At 32.1% G+C, this 14,697-nt stretch overlaps 1 protein-coding gene across 1 annotated transcript; it reads left to right on the top strand.

The window, feature by feature from the left end:
- The first annotated feature begins 13,274 nt into the window (after positions 1 to 13,274).
- On the top strand, positions 13,275 to 14,402 carry LOC147405389 (NAC domain-containing protein 83-like). Its single transcript, XM_086432694.1, has 3 exons — positions 13,275 to 13,524; positions 13,656 to 13,912; positions 14,097 to 14,402. Exons 1-3 carry the CDS (start codon positions 13,380 to 13,382, stop codon positions 14,193 to 14,195), a joined length of 501 nt encoding a protein of 166 aa, XP_086288820.1. The 5' UTR covers positions 13,275 to 13,379; the 3' UTR covers positions 14,196 to 14,402.
- Positions 14,403 to 14,697: the final 295 nt, after the last annotated feature.

Below are 14,697 nucleotides of genomic sequence, written 5' to 3'. Positions count from 1 at the left end.
CTTTGCCGTATATTTTTGAATAAAAGAAGAGCTGAAGATGATGGCGAGGTCATCGATCCATGAAAGGAGAACAGAGTACAATAGATGCAAAGCTGAAGTTGAATGATTGCTTGACCAGTCTCTAGTAGTTTTAATTTGTATATGAGTATTGTAACAAAATTTTATTTTTAAGAGAATAAATATATGATTGTTTAGAGGCCGTATGTTATCTTATTACCAACCAAACAAAATAAATAAGACTGATAATCTCACTACCAATTGTCTCACCTGACATGACAAGTTCGAGAAACCGTGGATCTATATGCCTCGGGATACACATTTTTATGGGGAAGTACAGTTGTATCCCGAGAAGTACAGTTCTATGATTCCTGAACTTTTTACGTCAAGAGAGTTGATTGAGTGTGCCAATTGGGGTAGTCAGATTATCACGGTTCAATAAATAAATAAAAAGTGGAAATGCAATTTTGGAGAGCCCAAGAAATCCCTTCATGTGGAAATCCAAAAAACATGATCAGATGCCAAAATGATCTAGATCACAAAATTCGAATAACTTTCAATTTTTATTTTTTATTATTATAAATTTTTACCATTGAATTTTAAATTTCAATTTGGGAATTTGGTGGCCATCCATTTTCAGAACTTTGAATCAAGACCAATGGATATTTTTTGTTTTTTAAATTTGCTTTTGTTTTTATAAATATTTGATCTACACAATGCAATCTAAAGGGCTGTGTTGTTGAATTACCAACATAATTATATAGTAACGGGATTGTGGGGATTTTTTGGGGTCCAAAATTGGTGATTACCACATTCCACAATTTGTTGTGGATATTTATTTATTTTTTATATTATTAAGCTGGGTTTGAATCCCACCCCCCTATTTTATTAATTATTGCTAACGAATGTAGTTTCAACTTAGATCATCCAGCAAGAAGTCAACATTCCACAATGTGTTTTGGTTTGTGGAGCTTGATAGTACTGATCAACAATGAGGTATTGTAAATCAAGTCATGCCTTCACGTTAGTTAGATTTTATGGGGTATTTATATTTTTCGTTTTGGTGAAAGGGTGTTATTTGTAACTGCGAGTTTTCTCTTTATAGTGGAATCGGCGTGATTTGTGGACGTTTCTCAATCTGTAGGGAATCACATAAGAATCCGTGTTTCTATGTGTGATTTGTGTTTTGTTTTGATTCGTTTCTTGGTTCGATTGTTCCGATTTTTCTCAACATAATGCACCTAACAATTTTCATTTTCATTGAGATAAGTAATCCATCATTGGACTCTGTCTGCTAATGTAGTGGCCCAATTAATCTTAAATTTGAGTCTGTTCTTTTGATGCAAATATGGAAAGAATCACCTTATAAAACCACCATACCTTTAGAAGTAAAAAAGTAAAATAAAAGAAACAAATAAACAAACTACGTCGAGAGTCTTGCAATTCATGACTAAAATGTTTTCTTGGATTGTGAATTCAATTGTTCAATATCAAACCCCCAAATATGTTTAGTCTTAAATCACGAATTTGTCATTTGTATTTGCTAATATTTATTGAGATTCTATTTTGTAACTTTATTTTGTCATTTAATAATTTATAAAATAATATTTTAGTGGAAAAAAAAAAAAGATTTAGGAAATCTTGAAGAGTAGTTCTAAACTTACTTTGTTAGATATTGCATTGATGTTGCAATGCACAGAAAATTGTAATTTGTTTCCTAGAGATACAAGGAGAAAAATCTATGATTATCTATATACATTACCACATCAGTACGGTATTGAGCACGATATCCAACAAAGTTTGCTTAGTATTTTCCAATCTTGAAATGTAACTTTAGACACACCGTTACGGAAATGGGTTTGATCCAAGGTATTTCTCATGAGTGTTTTAAAGTCCATCAATAGATAAACCAAAGGCCATTTTAACTTGAGATTTGGGCCTGGCTGTGGCGACCCAAGGAATAGATTATTTTTTGCGTAATCCATGTCTCACCCATTGCCTTTTGCAATTTTGGTTTTGTACGAAACTCACCCAGAACTTGGTGTATTTCTACTTAGGGTATGTTTGATTGCACATGGTAAATAGGGTGGAAAATCAATTTCCATGGAAAATGACATTTTTCAAGTGTTTGATTGCATATGGAAATGGAAATTCATTTTCTACCGCCTTCAAAAAGTCTACCAAAACATGGATTTCACTTTCCCACCCATATGGGTGGGAAAGTGAAATCCACCCATATTTTCCATCCTCAAATTTCCCCCACTCATATCTTCTTCTTCCCTACCACCACCAACACCATTACACTAACCTCGTCGTCGTCACTATCGCCGTCGTTATCTCCGTATCCGTTATTATCATCTCCGGCCATTTTCTCTCTCTTTCCCCTCCTTCGCCACCACTACCACCACTTTCTCCCCCGATCTTCCTTATCATCTTTTTCCTTACTTACCTTCGCCGTCGTCGCCGTCACCACTGTCACCACCACGTTCTCTCATCTTCTTCCTTACTTACCTCCATCGTCGTCACCGTCGCAACCACCGTAGCCGTCGCCTCCGCCGCCATAGTCTCCGTCGTCGCTATCCTCACCGTTGCCACTACCATCGCCGCCACATCCTCCCCCTCCCTCTTCCTCCTCATCTTCTTATTCCTCTCCCCCTCCTCCTCTTCTTCTTTTTTCTATTATTTTCCATGATTTTGTCCAAGTAAAATCAAACAATGGAATTTGATTTTCCAACCCTACCTATTTTCCACAACTATTTTTTCATGGATTTCAAATTCCATGGAAAGTCACTTTCCATGCAATCAAACATACCCTTAGTCCACTGCTTACCCAATAACCATTCTGATAGGTAGTTACAAGCCCATGAGTGCATGAATTTTTCTTAGGGAAATGACCCTCTAAACCCCTCTTAAGTAATTTTTTCCTCAAGAAAATTCATTCCTTTTACTTTTATGCCCTTCTATTAATCATCTAATAATTCCCCTACCAAGGTCTTCTAGTAATTCATCATTTCGTCCAATCTTGACACAAGTCCTTCTTAGTCTCCACTTGAGTTGAATTACCATCTTAACCTCATCTTGTTAAAGATAATTTTAGTTGATTTACTCTTGTGCCCATCAACCCTATCTTCTATTCAAAAAAGTTCCATGTAATTTGATTACATTCCAAAAGCCATGACCGTTATTCCCCACCAAGGGAATACTCTAGAATTTGTGAGCAAAGACACTCATATCCCTGTATAGTTAGAAGTATAGTTAGGCAGAATGTCTAGAAATTCAAAAACCCAAGTACCAAATTACATGCCACTTGGTTTAGTTCTTTAGAGTTTGACCCAAAGTCAAGGGTCTTGAACGATTTTAACCCTCCCATAGAATTCTCTAGAACCTTATTGTCTTTTACAATCCTATCCCTTGATCGTTATGATTGCAAGACTCATAGGAGTGTAAAAGACAATAAAGTACAACTTGATAAAGGGTAAGTAGAGCCATTCTTTGAGGTTTTGTTGGGAATATTGGGAACTTTAAGAATTTGGACAAGTTTATCCCCAACAGTCTCCAAAAAACCTATAAATAAGACCCCATCTAAGACAAATTGAAAGGGATCTCTAAGATTCCAAACTCTCTCCATTTTATTTTTAAGCTCTCTAGCATTCCAAAATTCTATCCAAGCCTTATCTTATAATTTAAAAAGTCAAAATCAAGAAGAAGAAGAAGAAGAAGAATAGTTCAAGGTGGGGTGTAGGAGTTAAATTTATGTTTTAAAGTATTTTTAATGTCAAGTGCTTTTACATATAAGTAATGTAGAATTTTAATTTCTCTAGTTGAATGACTTGGGTACGTGGTAGAGACTAAACTCTCCATATGAGGTGATCTCTCGTTATAAATTCATAATAAGCTTCATAGATAACATTTAAATTTGAAGTAGTGTTGTTTTAATTTATTTCAATTTCATGTACTAATTCTTGGTTATTCTTTTACTATCATGGCATAAGAGCTAGAAAGTAATCCTTCTATGAGGTAATTTTCTCTTTATAAGTTCATTAATAAATTCCTTTAAGAACACTCATGCATTAACATACACCACACACCTCATTTTCTCATCCTTTAAAAGATTATGAGCTATGGTGGGGATCTACTTAGATCTACACTTAATTCTCTAAAACAACAAAAATAATCTCAAGGTGGATTAAATTGCATGCCTAAGGTTTAGCCTCTCTAAGGATGTGTTTAACTCATGGACATTTCTCTAAGGCTAAAACCAACAAAAGGGATAGCTTAGAGGCAAGATGAGAGAAATCTTTAGTGATTCACACAAAATCTTTAAGCTTACAAAAAAATCCAGCAAGCATACACATTTGTGTATGGTTTGATCATTGTTTTCATTTCTCTAGTTGTAAATCGATCTATAGATCTTTAAATTCTTAACTTCTATCATTCCCTCGAATTTCAAATTCAAAAGAAATAGTTTCGTACTTCAATTTTATCTAGCCTATGATAATCATCACTTGATGAGTGGAAAAATGTACTTTACACCTTCCTTGTCCCTCAACCAAACCTTTTTACCTAGTTCTAGGTAGACATTCCTCTTATCCATTGATTGTGAGTCACTACAAGCCTAAAAATAAAATTTCAAAACTCTTTTGTAGTATCCATTCATACCCTAATTGTTTGAATGATGATAACTTCTAAACCTATGTAGAAGAGGTTCAAATACTTGAACCTCGCACATCTAGAGTAACCATGCATACATGTGAGTAATATAATTGTCACTTACCTTGGATATATATGGGAAAAAACTTTGAAGTGGCCACCCTGCTTCAAACTTTTGGTAGAACCCCCTCATTTGGATTACACATGGCATTTCTAAGAAGGTATTTCAAATATTGAAGAAAAAATAGGGGTGTGAAATAAATACAAAAAGTCGCGGGTCTTGTAAGAAGATGGTTCCTCCAAAACTTTGAAGATGGGTTTGGTCTATTTTATTTTTAAAACATTTAGGACCTACAATCTTAGTTAACCAAACCCACCAACCACCATAGCAATGATTAATTGACAGAATTACCCCTTATTAAAAATCAAAATTTTTTGTTAATAAATATGGATTTGTTCACATCCTTCCCAAGTCTCAATCCGTCCTAAAGAGGAAATATGTAGTATTGTGGTTTTAAAAGGATCTCCAGGCGAGTATTCTACACTACATAATCTATGAGATTTAACATGGTTCACCAACACTATCACCATTTATGATCAGATGGCCCACCTAGTGCATTTTTAGCCATTCGATTAGTACTTTATTTGTAAGAAACTCTGCCATCATCTTATTGTTGAAGGGTTAAATCAAATTGGAAACTAATATACAAATTTTCTCATGTGCTACTCCTACCATGATTCCGAATCTTTGTTCAAGATGATCATGATTCATTCCATTATAAGCAACAAAGTAATGTATTTGATATTATTTTCTCAACATCAACGAAAAATCAATTCGAAAAAAGTACATGATTTGTCACCAATTAAATTCTTGCCAAGTTCTCCAGTGTGTCCATTAAAACAACAAGCGTATTTTAGTAACTAAGGTATTGAACACCTAGATCTCCCTCTCTTTCCAAGGATTAATATTAGGGGTGTAAGTTGGTTCGGTTTGAGCTCAAATTAGATCCGAATTGACATAGGTCGGTTCTACTAACTGAAAACCATAACCGAACCAAATTCCATTGAAACCTAACCAATCTGAATCGGATTAAAGTCGGTTTGGTTCAGTTCAGTTCAGTTCTATGGCTTACCAATATTCTATAAATTGTAAGCAACATTTTTTAATGAACAAACAACCGTATAATAAACATAAAATTTCATACAATAAATCACTAATCTATCCCTAAAATGTCCTTAATTTATCCAAAAAAGATCATTAATTTATGACCTAACTCCTAAAATAATTCATATTATATATATATATATATAGAGGGGGCGATTCTGCAGCCCTAAAGTTTGCCAAACATTGTGCCAAACATTTTTCAAAACATGGGTTAGAAGCTTTGGAATGAGCTGATTTTTTTTGAGGATGATCTCTTTGATGAGGAGATCATCCTCACCAAAAATCAGCCTATTCCAAAACTCCTAACCCCATCAAAAGTGATTTACAAAAATAGGACGGTCCATGATTCTTCAACTTGTAAACTAGGGTTAGAAGTTTCAAAATGAGCTGATTTTTGATGAGGATGATCTCATCACCGTAGAGATCTTCCTCACAAAAAATCAGCCTATTCCAAAAATTTTAACCCCATCAAAAGTGATTTACAAAAAATGTTTGGCAAACTTTAGGGCTGCCGAACCGCTCCCATATATATATATATATATATATATATTTACTTATTGCATAAGGATTCGGTTCTCGGTTTGGTTTAGTTCTATACAACCTTGATTCGAGAACCGATCAAAATTGATCGGTTTTGCATTTTTGTAACCCGGAACCGAACCACAACTTGTTCCAAACCAAATCAAATCACCTCAAAGCTATTAGTTTGGTTCAGTTCTTGGTTTGAATCGGACCAAGTTGCACCCCAAATTAATATAATATCTAAATATAGGTCGTCTAACAAAATTGTCCCTTATTACCCGAAAATATAGTCCTTCACCGACATGATTCGTTAATTAATACAAGATATAATCACATTCATCATAAAATGGAAGGTTTTCAAGAATCTGGAAGTAAACACTTTACACTAGATATTCTATAAACATACTTCACAAACAATGTCACTAAACATGATCATGATAGCCACCTAGTGCAATTGAAGCCATTTGATCAATGGTCTTATTCTTATCGTTGGAGGGTTAAATCATTTAATTAGAGTAGTATGGTAAAATGATAGGCAACAACGTATCGTATGTTATATTGTTTCGTTCGTGCTTCATCACCAATTAAATTATTGCCAAATTCTCCAGCCTGTCCATTAAAACTTCAAGGGTATTTTGGTAATTAATGTTCACAATATACAGTAGAATTCTCTCTCCATGGGTATATAAGAAATGGAGTACTGGAATTTTCTATATAGGTTGTCTGAAATCTGAATTCACTCACCACGGCTGATTAGTCTCAGGAGCGATTTTGGGAAGCTGTAATGTTTCGAAATGGAGAGATAATTATGGCATCTGGACTCCGATTTCAAAGAACTTGTTGTTCACTACTTGATGCATAAAGTTTTTTCTCTTCCTTAGCCTTAATGAAATCTTATTAGGTTTGAAGTTTGAACCCATGATCCTTGGGCTTTGTCTGGTAAGTTGGAATCCCTAGAAATACTTCTCATTGAATTCTATTTCGCCATTCAACTCTATCTTGAACCATATCTTTGATCAAAGTATATATATTTAATTGACCTCTAACTTTTATGAATTGTTTTTTGGTTTTTCGGAGAATCCTAGAAAGTTGTTTATCCAATTAAGTCACTGAATTGTTCTTAAGATTGGTACCTTGGATTACTACTAGAATTATATACTGTTAATTTTTAATGTCAATGCTGGCGAAGTACAACCCAAAATGCTATGTGGTGTTGAGAATAATATGAAGTTTAGCATTTTATGGGATTATTTTGTTTTCATAATAATAATATTTCTTGAGTCGACCCCAAATATTTGGTATGAGGCTTCAATGATGATGATTTTAATGATTTTGATGCGGAAATTATTGCAATGTTGATGCCTAAGATTTGGTGATTGTCATACTCTTTTATTCCATCCATTTAGAACTCATTATACTTGTTTTTTTTTATAAGTATAAATTTATTGAAGAAAAGGAGTTTGAGAAGACTTACCTTATACAAGATGAACATTTTTCTAATAAGGATCCAAACACATAAGACACCATTTTTGTCCACCTGTATTGCGGATTATTCCAAAAAGCTGGATTTTATCTTTTGCTTTCAAAAATACATGGGTTGATATATATTTATTTCGGTTCGTAAACACAAATGGAAGTGATTCTTTTTTTTTTACCATTGTCAGATAGAGGATACAAATTCAAAATGTACGAAAGTAAATTGAACACCCAAACAACATGAAGTTTTGGTCAAGATATACCATGAACTAGTTAAGAAGGGGGGATCACATAAAGTGCTTGACAATATTGGATTTGGAATCTTAGTGAATTTTTTTTTTAAAAAAACTAACGTTTATTATGATAGAGGGCAAATGAACAATAAGTGAGATAAACAAAAATGTATTTGGTGAGGTTGGAATAAGATTTGTACAAATACTGACACCTCTTATGATGTTGAGATCGACATATTAGATGCAAGTAAAGAGTGGTGGGATGGGTTGTTAGAGGTATAATTTTTTATTAATTTTTTTTTCAATTTATTTTAGGAATTTTGTCTCTTTATATAATTTAGGTTTTTTTTATAGCATCATCCAAATATGCAATATTTTGAACGAAACCTATGAAGTTTGCGAAACAATTAGATTATATTTTTAGAGACAAATAATGTCATCGATGATAATGTTACTCAAGATAAAGTAACGGAAGTAAATAAGAATAATGAAAAATATATCTTGTATGCATTTGTTAGATGCATATTTTTCATGTTTTTATTTATTTCATTTCTACTTATTATATTAGTTATGGTTATTATGTTTAAATGACATCAGAATATAAATGAGATGTTATGTATATAGATTTTATGTGGATGTTGGATTGTGTATTATGCAAATATTTTCTTTATTAGAAAATTTTCATATATCCATTTTAAAAAGGAGATGCTATCGAAATTTCTATAGAATTATAAAATTTATAAATTTATTTAAATTAAAATAATTATTTTTATAATTTTTAATATAAATTTATTATATATATATATATTTAATGTAATTATATATTTATTAGAGTATTTTGATCATTTTTAGTACAGTGTGGGTGCATTATCAACATTAAAGGTATTCTAGTCATTTACCAGAATATAGTAGAATCCGTCTTTATCAAACAATAATTACCAAATTCTAATAAATAACAAAGCACTTTTTGAAGACTCTATCAAACAGACTTTTCAATATTCCAATTTTTACAGTTGTTCTAACAGTTGCTTCTTACAGTAGAATCTGATAGCAAATTTTGGCAACGTTATCAAACGGAACCTTAGAGAAGTACTCCTCTATCTTTCTAAGATTTATTGTTTTTATATTTCATCTTTCAAAATCACCACCAGTACCCTTCATCTCTGAACTCATTCTTATATAAATTAAGAACATATGACACTTTTATGCATGTTTATTAAATATTTAAGCCTTATTTCAAATCAATAAAACTTGATACCTATGAACATATTACATTTTAATATTTATTCTTAAATAACATGTACAAAACATATTTAAAATTAAGAACATATATATCTTTTTATGATTAATTATACTATTAACACAAATCTTCATAATGAAAAGCACATACTATCCTACTTAATTGAATTATTCGGGTTCATCTTCAAAAAATATGTGAGGAGAGAGAAGATATATAATCGGAGTGAAAAGACTAATTGTTGATCAATAATAGTGAGATCCAATAACAAACAATGATTAGTTATTGTCTAATTATATATGAAACCTTTAAATGTAAAGAGAGAATAATGAAAAACTATTATTATGCTATTGAGATATAACTATTTTTTACAATACATGTTAATTTGTGTTTTAACGATCTTTGCAGAAAGTATTTTTGATTTGTTTAATTCAAGAATACAATAAATCGTGAATGATTTTGAAAAAGTTCAAAAAGTCACTATATTTTATGAGGAGTTGAATTGGACTGAAGTTTTAATCGTTTTGTGTATCGTTCAAAAAATTTGGCTATAATTCATGAATTATTTACTAACTATGTGAACGGCCCACAATCTTTGTTCCCAAAACTCACCAACCAACCCTGAAATGACAAAATTACCCGCTTATTAAAAACACAAAAATAGGAAAAGATTTGTTAATTAATATAAGATATATTCACATCCCTCCTAAAAAGGAAGGATGGTGATTATCTAACCACCCCACATGGCACATTTAATTGACTCTCGTGACGTGACAAATTTGGAAATCGTAGATCTATACGCCTTTGGAATCAAAACTGCACTCCCTCATAAAAATAGGTATCCCAAGAGAACCATGTATCACGAGGCATATAGATCTACTGCTCCCAAACTTGTCACATTAGGAGAGTTGATTGAGTGTGCCACATGAGGTAGTCAGAGCATCCCTCCTGACTCAAAAAGGAAAACATCCCTCCTAAAAAGGAAACCAACTGGATCATTGTCACTACATAATCTATAATATTTAGGATGGCTCACAAACAATATCATCAAACACGGTCTTGATGGCCCGCTAGTGCAATCTAAACTGTTTGATTAATGCCCTCTTATTTTTTAGCTGGATTCTTAAATCATTTAATTAGAGGAGTATGATAAAATGATAGGAAACGAAGTACTGTATCTTGTACTGTTTTCTCAACAACAACAAAAATCAGCTCCTCATGATTCGTGCTTAGTCACCAATTAAATTCTTACCACATTCTCCAGGATGTACATTAAAACATCAAGGGTATTTTCGTAATTAACGTCCATAAATACCTAGAAGAACTCTCTTATAAGAACTAGAGAACTGGACCTCTGAAATATGAATTCACCCAACTACTTAATTGGTCTGAGAGTCGATTTTTGGAAGTTGTACTAATGTTTCAAAATGGAGAGAAATGGGATCCAATTCCTTCTTACAGACGAAGAACTTGTGAAAGTAAATTGGACACTGAAACAACATTAAGTTTGGGTTGAGATATGCTATGAATTTGTTAAGATGGATAGGAGACCACATAAAGTGTTTGATAATATTAGATATGGAATTTTAGTGAAGGAGTTTAAAAAAACTAATATTTACTATGTAGAGGGTAAATGAAGAACAAGTGAGATTTACAAAAAAGCATTTGGTGTTATTGGAGTAAGATTTGCACAAATACTGACGTCTCTTATAATATTGAGATCGGTACATTAGATGCAAATGAGGAGTGGTGGGATGGGTGGTTACATATATATTCTTTATTAATTTTTTTCATCTATTTATTTTAGGAATTTTGTCTCTTTATATAATTTAGGTTTTTTTTATAGTATCATCAAAAAATGCAATATTCGAAACGAAACTTCTGAAGTTTGCGAAGTAATTGGATTTCATCTTTGGGGGCAAATAATGTTATCGATGATAATGTTACTTAGTATTGAAAACAAATAAGAAGAATGAAAAATATATCTGATATGCATTTGTTAGATGCATATTTTTATTTATTTCATTTCTACTTATTATATTAGTTATTGTTATTATGTTTAAATGACGTCAGAATATAAATGAGATGTTATGTGGATGTTGGATTGTGTATTATACAGGTATTTTCTTTGCTAGAAACTTTTCATATGTCTTTTTAAAGAGAAGATACTACCGAAATTTCTATAAATTTATAAATTTATTTAAATTAAAATAATTATTTTTATAATTTTTAAGACAAATTTATTTATATATATATTTAGTGTATTATATATTTATTTGGGTATTCTGATAATTTTTAGTGCATTGTGGGTGCATTATAAACATTAAAGGTATTTTGGTCATTTACTATAATACAGTAGAATCTAACTGTATGAAACAATAATTACCAAATTCTAGTAAACCGCACAACACTTTTAGTAGACTATCAAAGAAATATTTAGTGTTCTAGCTTTTTACAACTGTTTCTTACAACTACTTCTTACAGTAGAATCTGACAATAAATTTTGATAGCGTTATCAAACGGAGCCTTAGGGAAATACTCCTCTATTTTTTTATGATTTATTGTTTCTATATTTCATCTTTCAATATCACCACGAGTACCATTTATCTTTGAACTCATTCTTGTATAAATTAAGAACATATGACATTTTTTATGCATGTTTATTAAATATTTAAGCCTTATTACAAATCAATAACACTTGGAAACCTATAAACATATTACATTTTAATATTTATTCTTAAATAGCATATACAAAACATATTTAAAATTAAGAACATATATATATTTTTATTATTAATTATACTATTAACACAAATCTTCGTGATGAAAAGCACATACTACCTTGCTTAATTGAGTTACTCGGGCTCATCTTCAAAAAATCTGAGAGGAGAGGAGATATATAAACGGAGTGAAAAGACAAATTGTTGATCAATAATAGTGAGATCCAATGATTAGTTCTTGTCTAATTATGAAACCTTTAAGTGTAAAGAGAGAATAATGAAAATATTATTATGCTATTGAGATGTAACTTGTTTTACAAAATACAGGTTAATTTGTGCTTTAACGATCTTTGCAGAAAGTATTTTTGATTTGTTTAATTCGGGAAAACAATAAATCGTGAAAGATTTGAAAAAGTTCAAAAAGTCACGAATTTTTATGAGGAGTTGAATTGGACAAGAGTATTAATCATTTTGTGTATCATTCAAAAAATTCGACTACAATTCATGAATTATTTACTAACTATGTGAACGGCCCACAATCTTTGTTCCCAAAACTCACCAACCAACCCTTAAATGACAAAATTACCCGCTTATTAAAAACACAAAAATAGGAAAAGATTTGTTAATTAATATAAGATATATTCACATCCCTCCTAAAAAGGAAGGATGGTGATAATCTAACCACCCCACATGGCACGTTTAATTGACTCTCGTGACGTGACAAATTTGAGAATCGTAGATCTGTACTCCTCTGGAATCAAAACAGCACTCCCTCATAAAAAATAGGTATCCCAAGAGAACCACGTATCACGAGACGTATAGATCTACCGTTCCCAAACTTATCACATTAGGAGAGTTGATTGAGTGTGCCACATGAGGTAGTCAATATATCACGACTCAAAAAGGAAACATCCCTCCCAAAAAGGAAACATCCCTCCTAACTCAAAAAGGAAACAAAGGAAATGTCCCTCCTAAAATGGAAACCTGGATCATTGTCACTACATAATCTATAATCTTTAGGATGGTTCACAAACAATATCACCAAACACGATCTTGATGGCCCGCTAGTGCAATCTAAACTCTTTTAATTAGAGGAGTATGATAAAATGATAGGCAACAAAGTACTGTATCTTGTACTGTTTTCTCAACAAAAAACAAAAAATCAGCTCCTTATGACGTGCTTAGTCACCAATTAAATTCTTACCACATTCTCCAGGATGTACATTAAAACATCAAGGGTATTTTCGTAATTAACGTCCATAAATACCCAGAAGAACTCTCTTATAAAAACTAGAGAACTGGACCTCTGAAATATGAATTCACCCAACTACTTAATTGGTCTGAGAGTCGATTTTTGGAAGTTGTACTAATGTTTCAAAATGGAGAGAAATGGGATCCAATTCCTTCTTACAGACGAAGAACTTGTGATTCACTACTTAAAGGTCAAAGGTCTATTTTCCACATTGCGTTGTGCCCAAATTCCTGATGTCAATGTTTACAATCATGATCCTTGGGCTTTACCAGGTTAGTTGGAATCCCTATAATTCTCATAATTTATGAACTTCAATTTATTTATTTATTATTAATTTTTTTTATTTATTATGAATTTTGTTAAATTACCACCTAGAAATAATTTGAGTGTTTAATATTTGTAGGTAATGTAGAGCAAGTTAGGTATTTTTTCAGCCCAAGGGATGAGACTTATGGGAATGGAGACGGACCCAATCGAGTGACTTTGTCTGGTCACTGGAAGGCTAATGGTATTGACCAGGAAATTATTGATTCAAGGTTTAATCGAGTCATTGGGATGAAGAAAACTTTGGTCTTCCGTATGGGGAGTCCACCTAATGGGCCTCTAACGCAGTGGATTATGCATGAGTTCCAGTTTGTTGGTATTCAACCTAATACCCAAGTGAGTTTCACAATTTTTATTATTTAGTTTTGTATATTAAAGAATGAAACAGTTTCTACTCTAATCCATGCAAAATTATAAGAATAAATGAAAGAAACCCATTTCTTGTCAACCGTGAAAATTAAAGATTTGGTCCTAATTATATGGTTATATTTAATTAGTTTCATTTTTATTTCTTATGCAGAACTCCATGATGGAAATGGGGGAGTGGGTCCTTTGCTTGACCAGAGAACAGTACAATAGATGCAAAGCTGAAGATGATGGCGTGGTCATTGATCCATGAAAGGAGAACAGAGTACAATAGATGCAAAGCTGAAGTTGAATAATTGCTTGACCAGTCTCTAGTAGTTTTAGTTTGTATTGGACCATCTAGCTAGCTCGTCAATCATATATGAGTATTGTAACAAAATTTTATTTTTAAGAGAATGAATATACACAATGTGAAAAAGTCATAAAATTCAACGGATTAAGGGGTCGAATTTTTCATTGTCAAATTCTTTTTTTTCGATGGGTTGAAACTGTCAAATTATTGAATGATGGGAGAAATTTGACAGCTCTTAGCCGTCAAATCTGAAAACATTAAGAATTTCGACGGTCCTAGACCGTCAAAATTCAGTTTCTAAAATTCATGGGCCTTGGCCCGTCAAATTTTTCTGTCGAATTTTTCAATTTTCACGTAGTGATATGATTTGTTACAGTCCTTCACCGACATGATTCGTTAATTAATAAAGGATATATTCACATCCATCATAAAATGGAAGGTTTTCAAGAATCTGGAAGTAAAC

Source organism: Akebia trifoliata, chromosome 3 (assembly GCF_017979445.1).
Source record: "Akebia trifoliata isolate Shusen 1 chromosome 3, ASM1797944v1, whole genome shotgun sequence".
Taxonomy (NCBI): domain Eukaryota; kingdom Viridiplantae; phylum Streptophyta; class Magnoliopsida; order Ranunculales; family Lardizabalaceae; genus Akebia; species Akebia trifoliata.
Note: the sequence above shows the minus strand (reverse complement) of the source record. Positions and strands in the feature narration are given on the sequence as shown.

Bases quoted from the DNA above. Each gene is read 5' to 3' on its own strand.
- LOC147405389 (XM_086432694.1), top strand. From the start codon at position 13,380: ATGGAGAGAAATGGGATCCAATTCCTTCTTACAGACGAAGAACTTGTG. The intron at 13,525-13,655 runs GTTAGTTGGAAT...TAATATTTGTAG, and splicing joins TGATCCTTGGGCTTTACCAG to GTAATGTAGAGCAAGTTAGG. The intron at 13,913-14,096 runs GTGAGTTTCACA...TTTCTTATGCAG, and splicing joins GTATTCAACCTAATACCCAA to AACTCCATGATGGAAATGGG.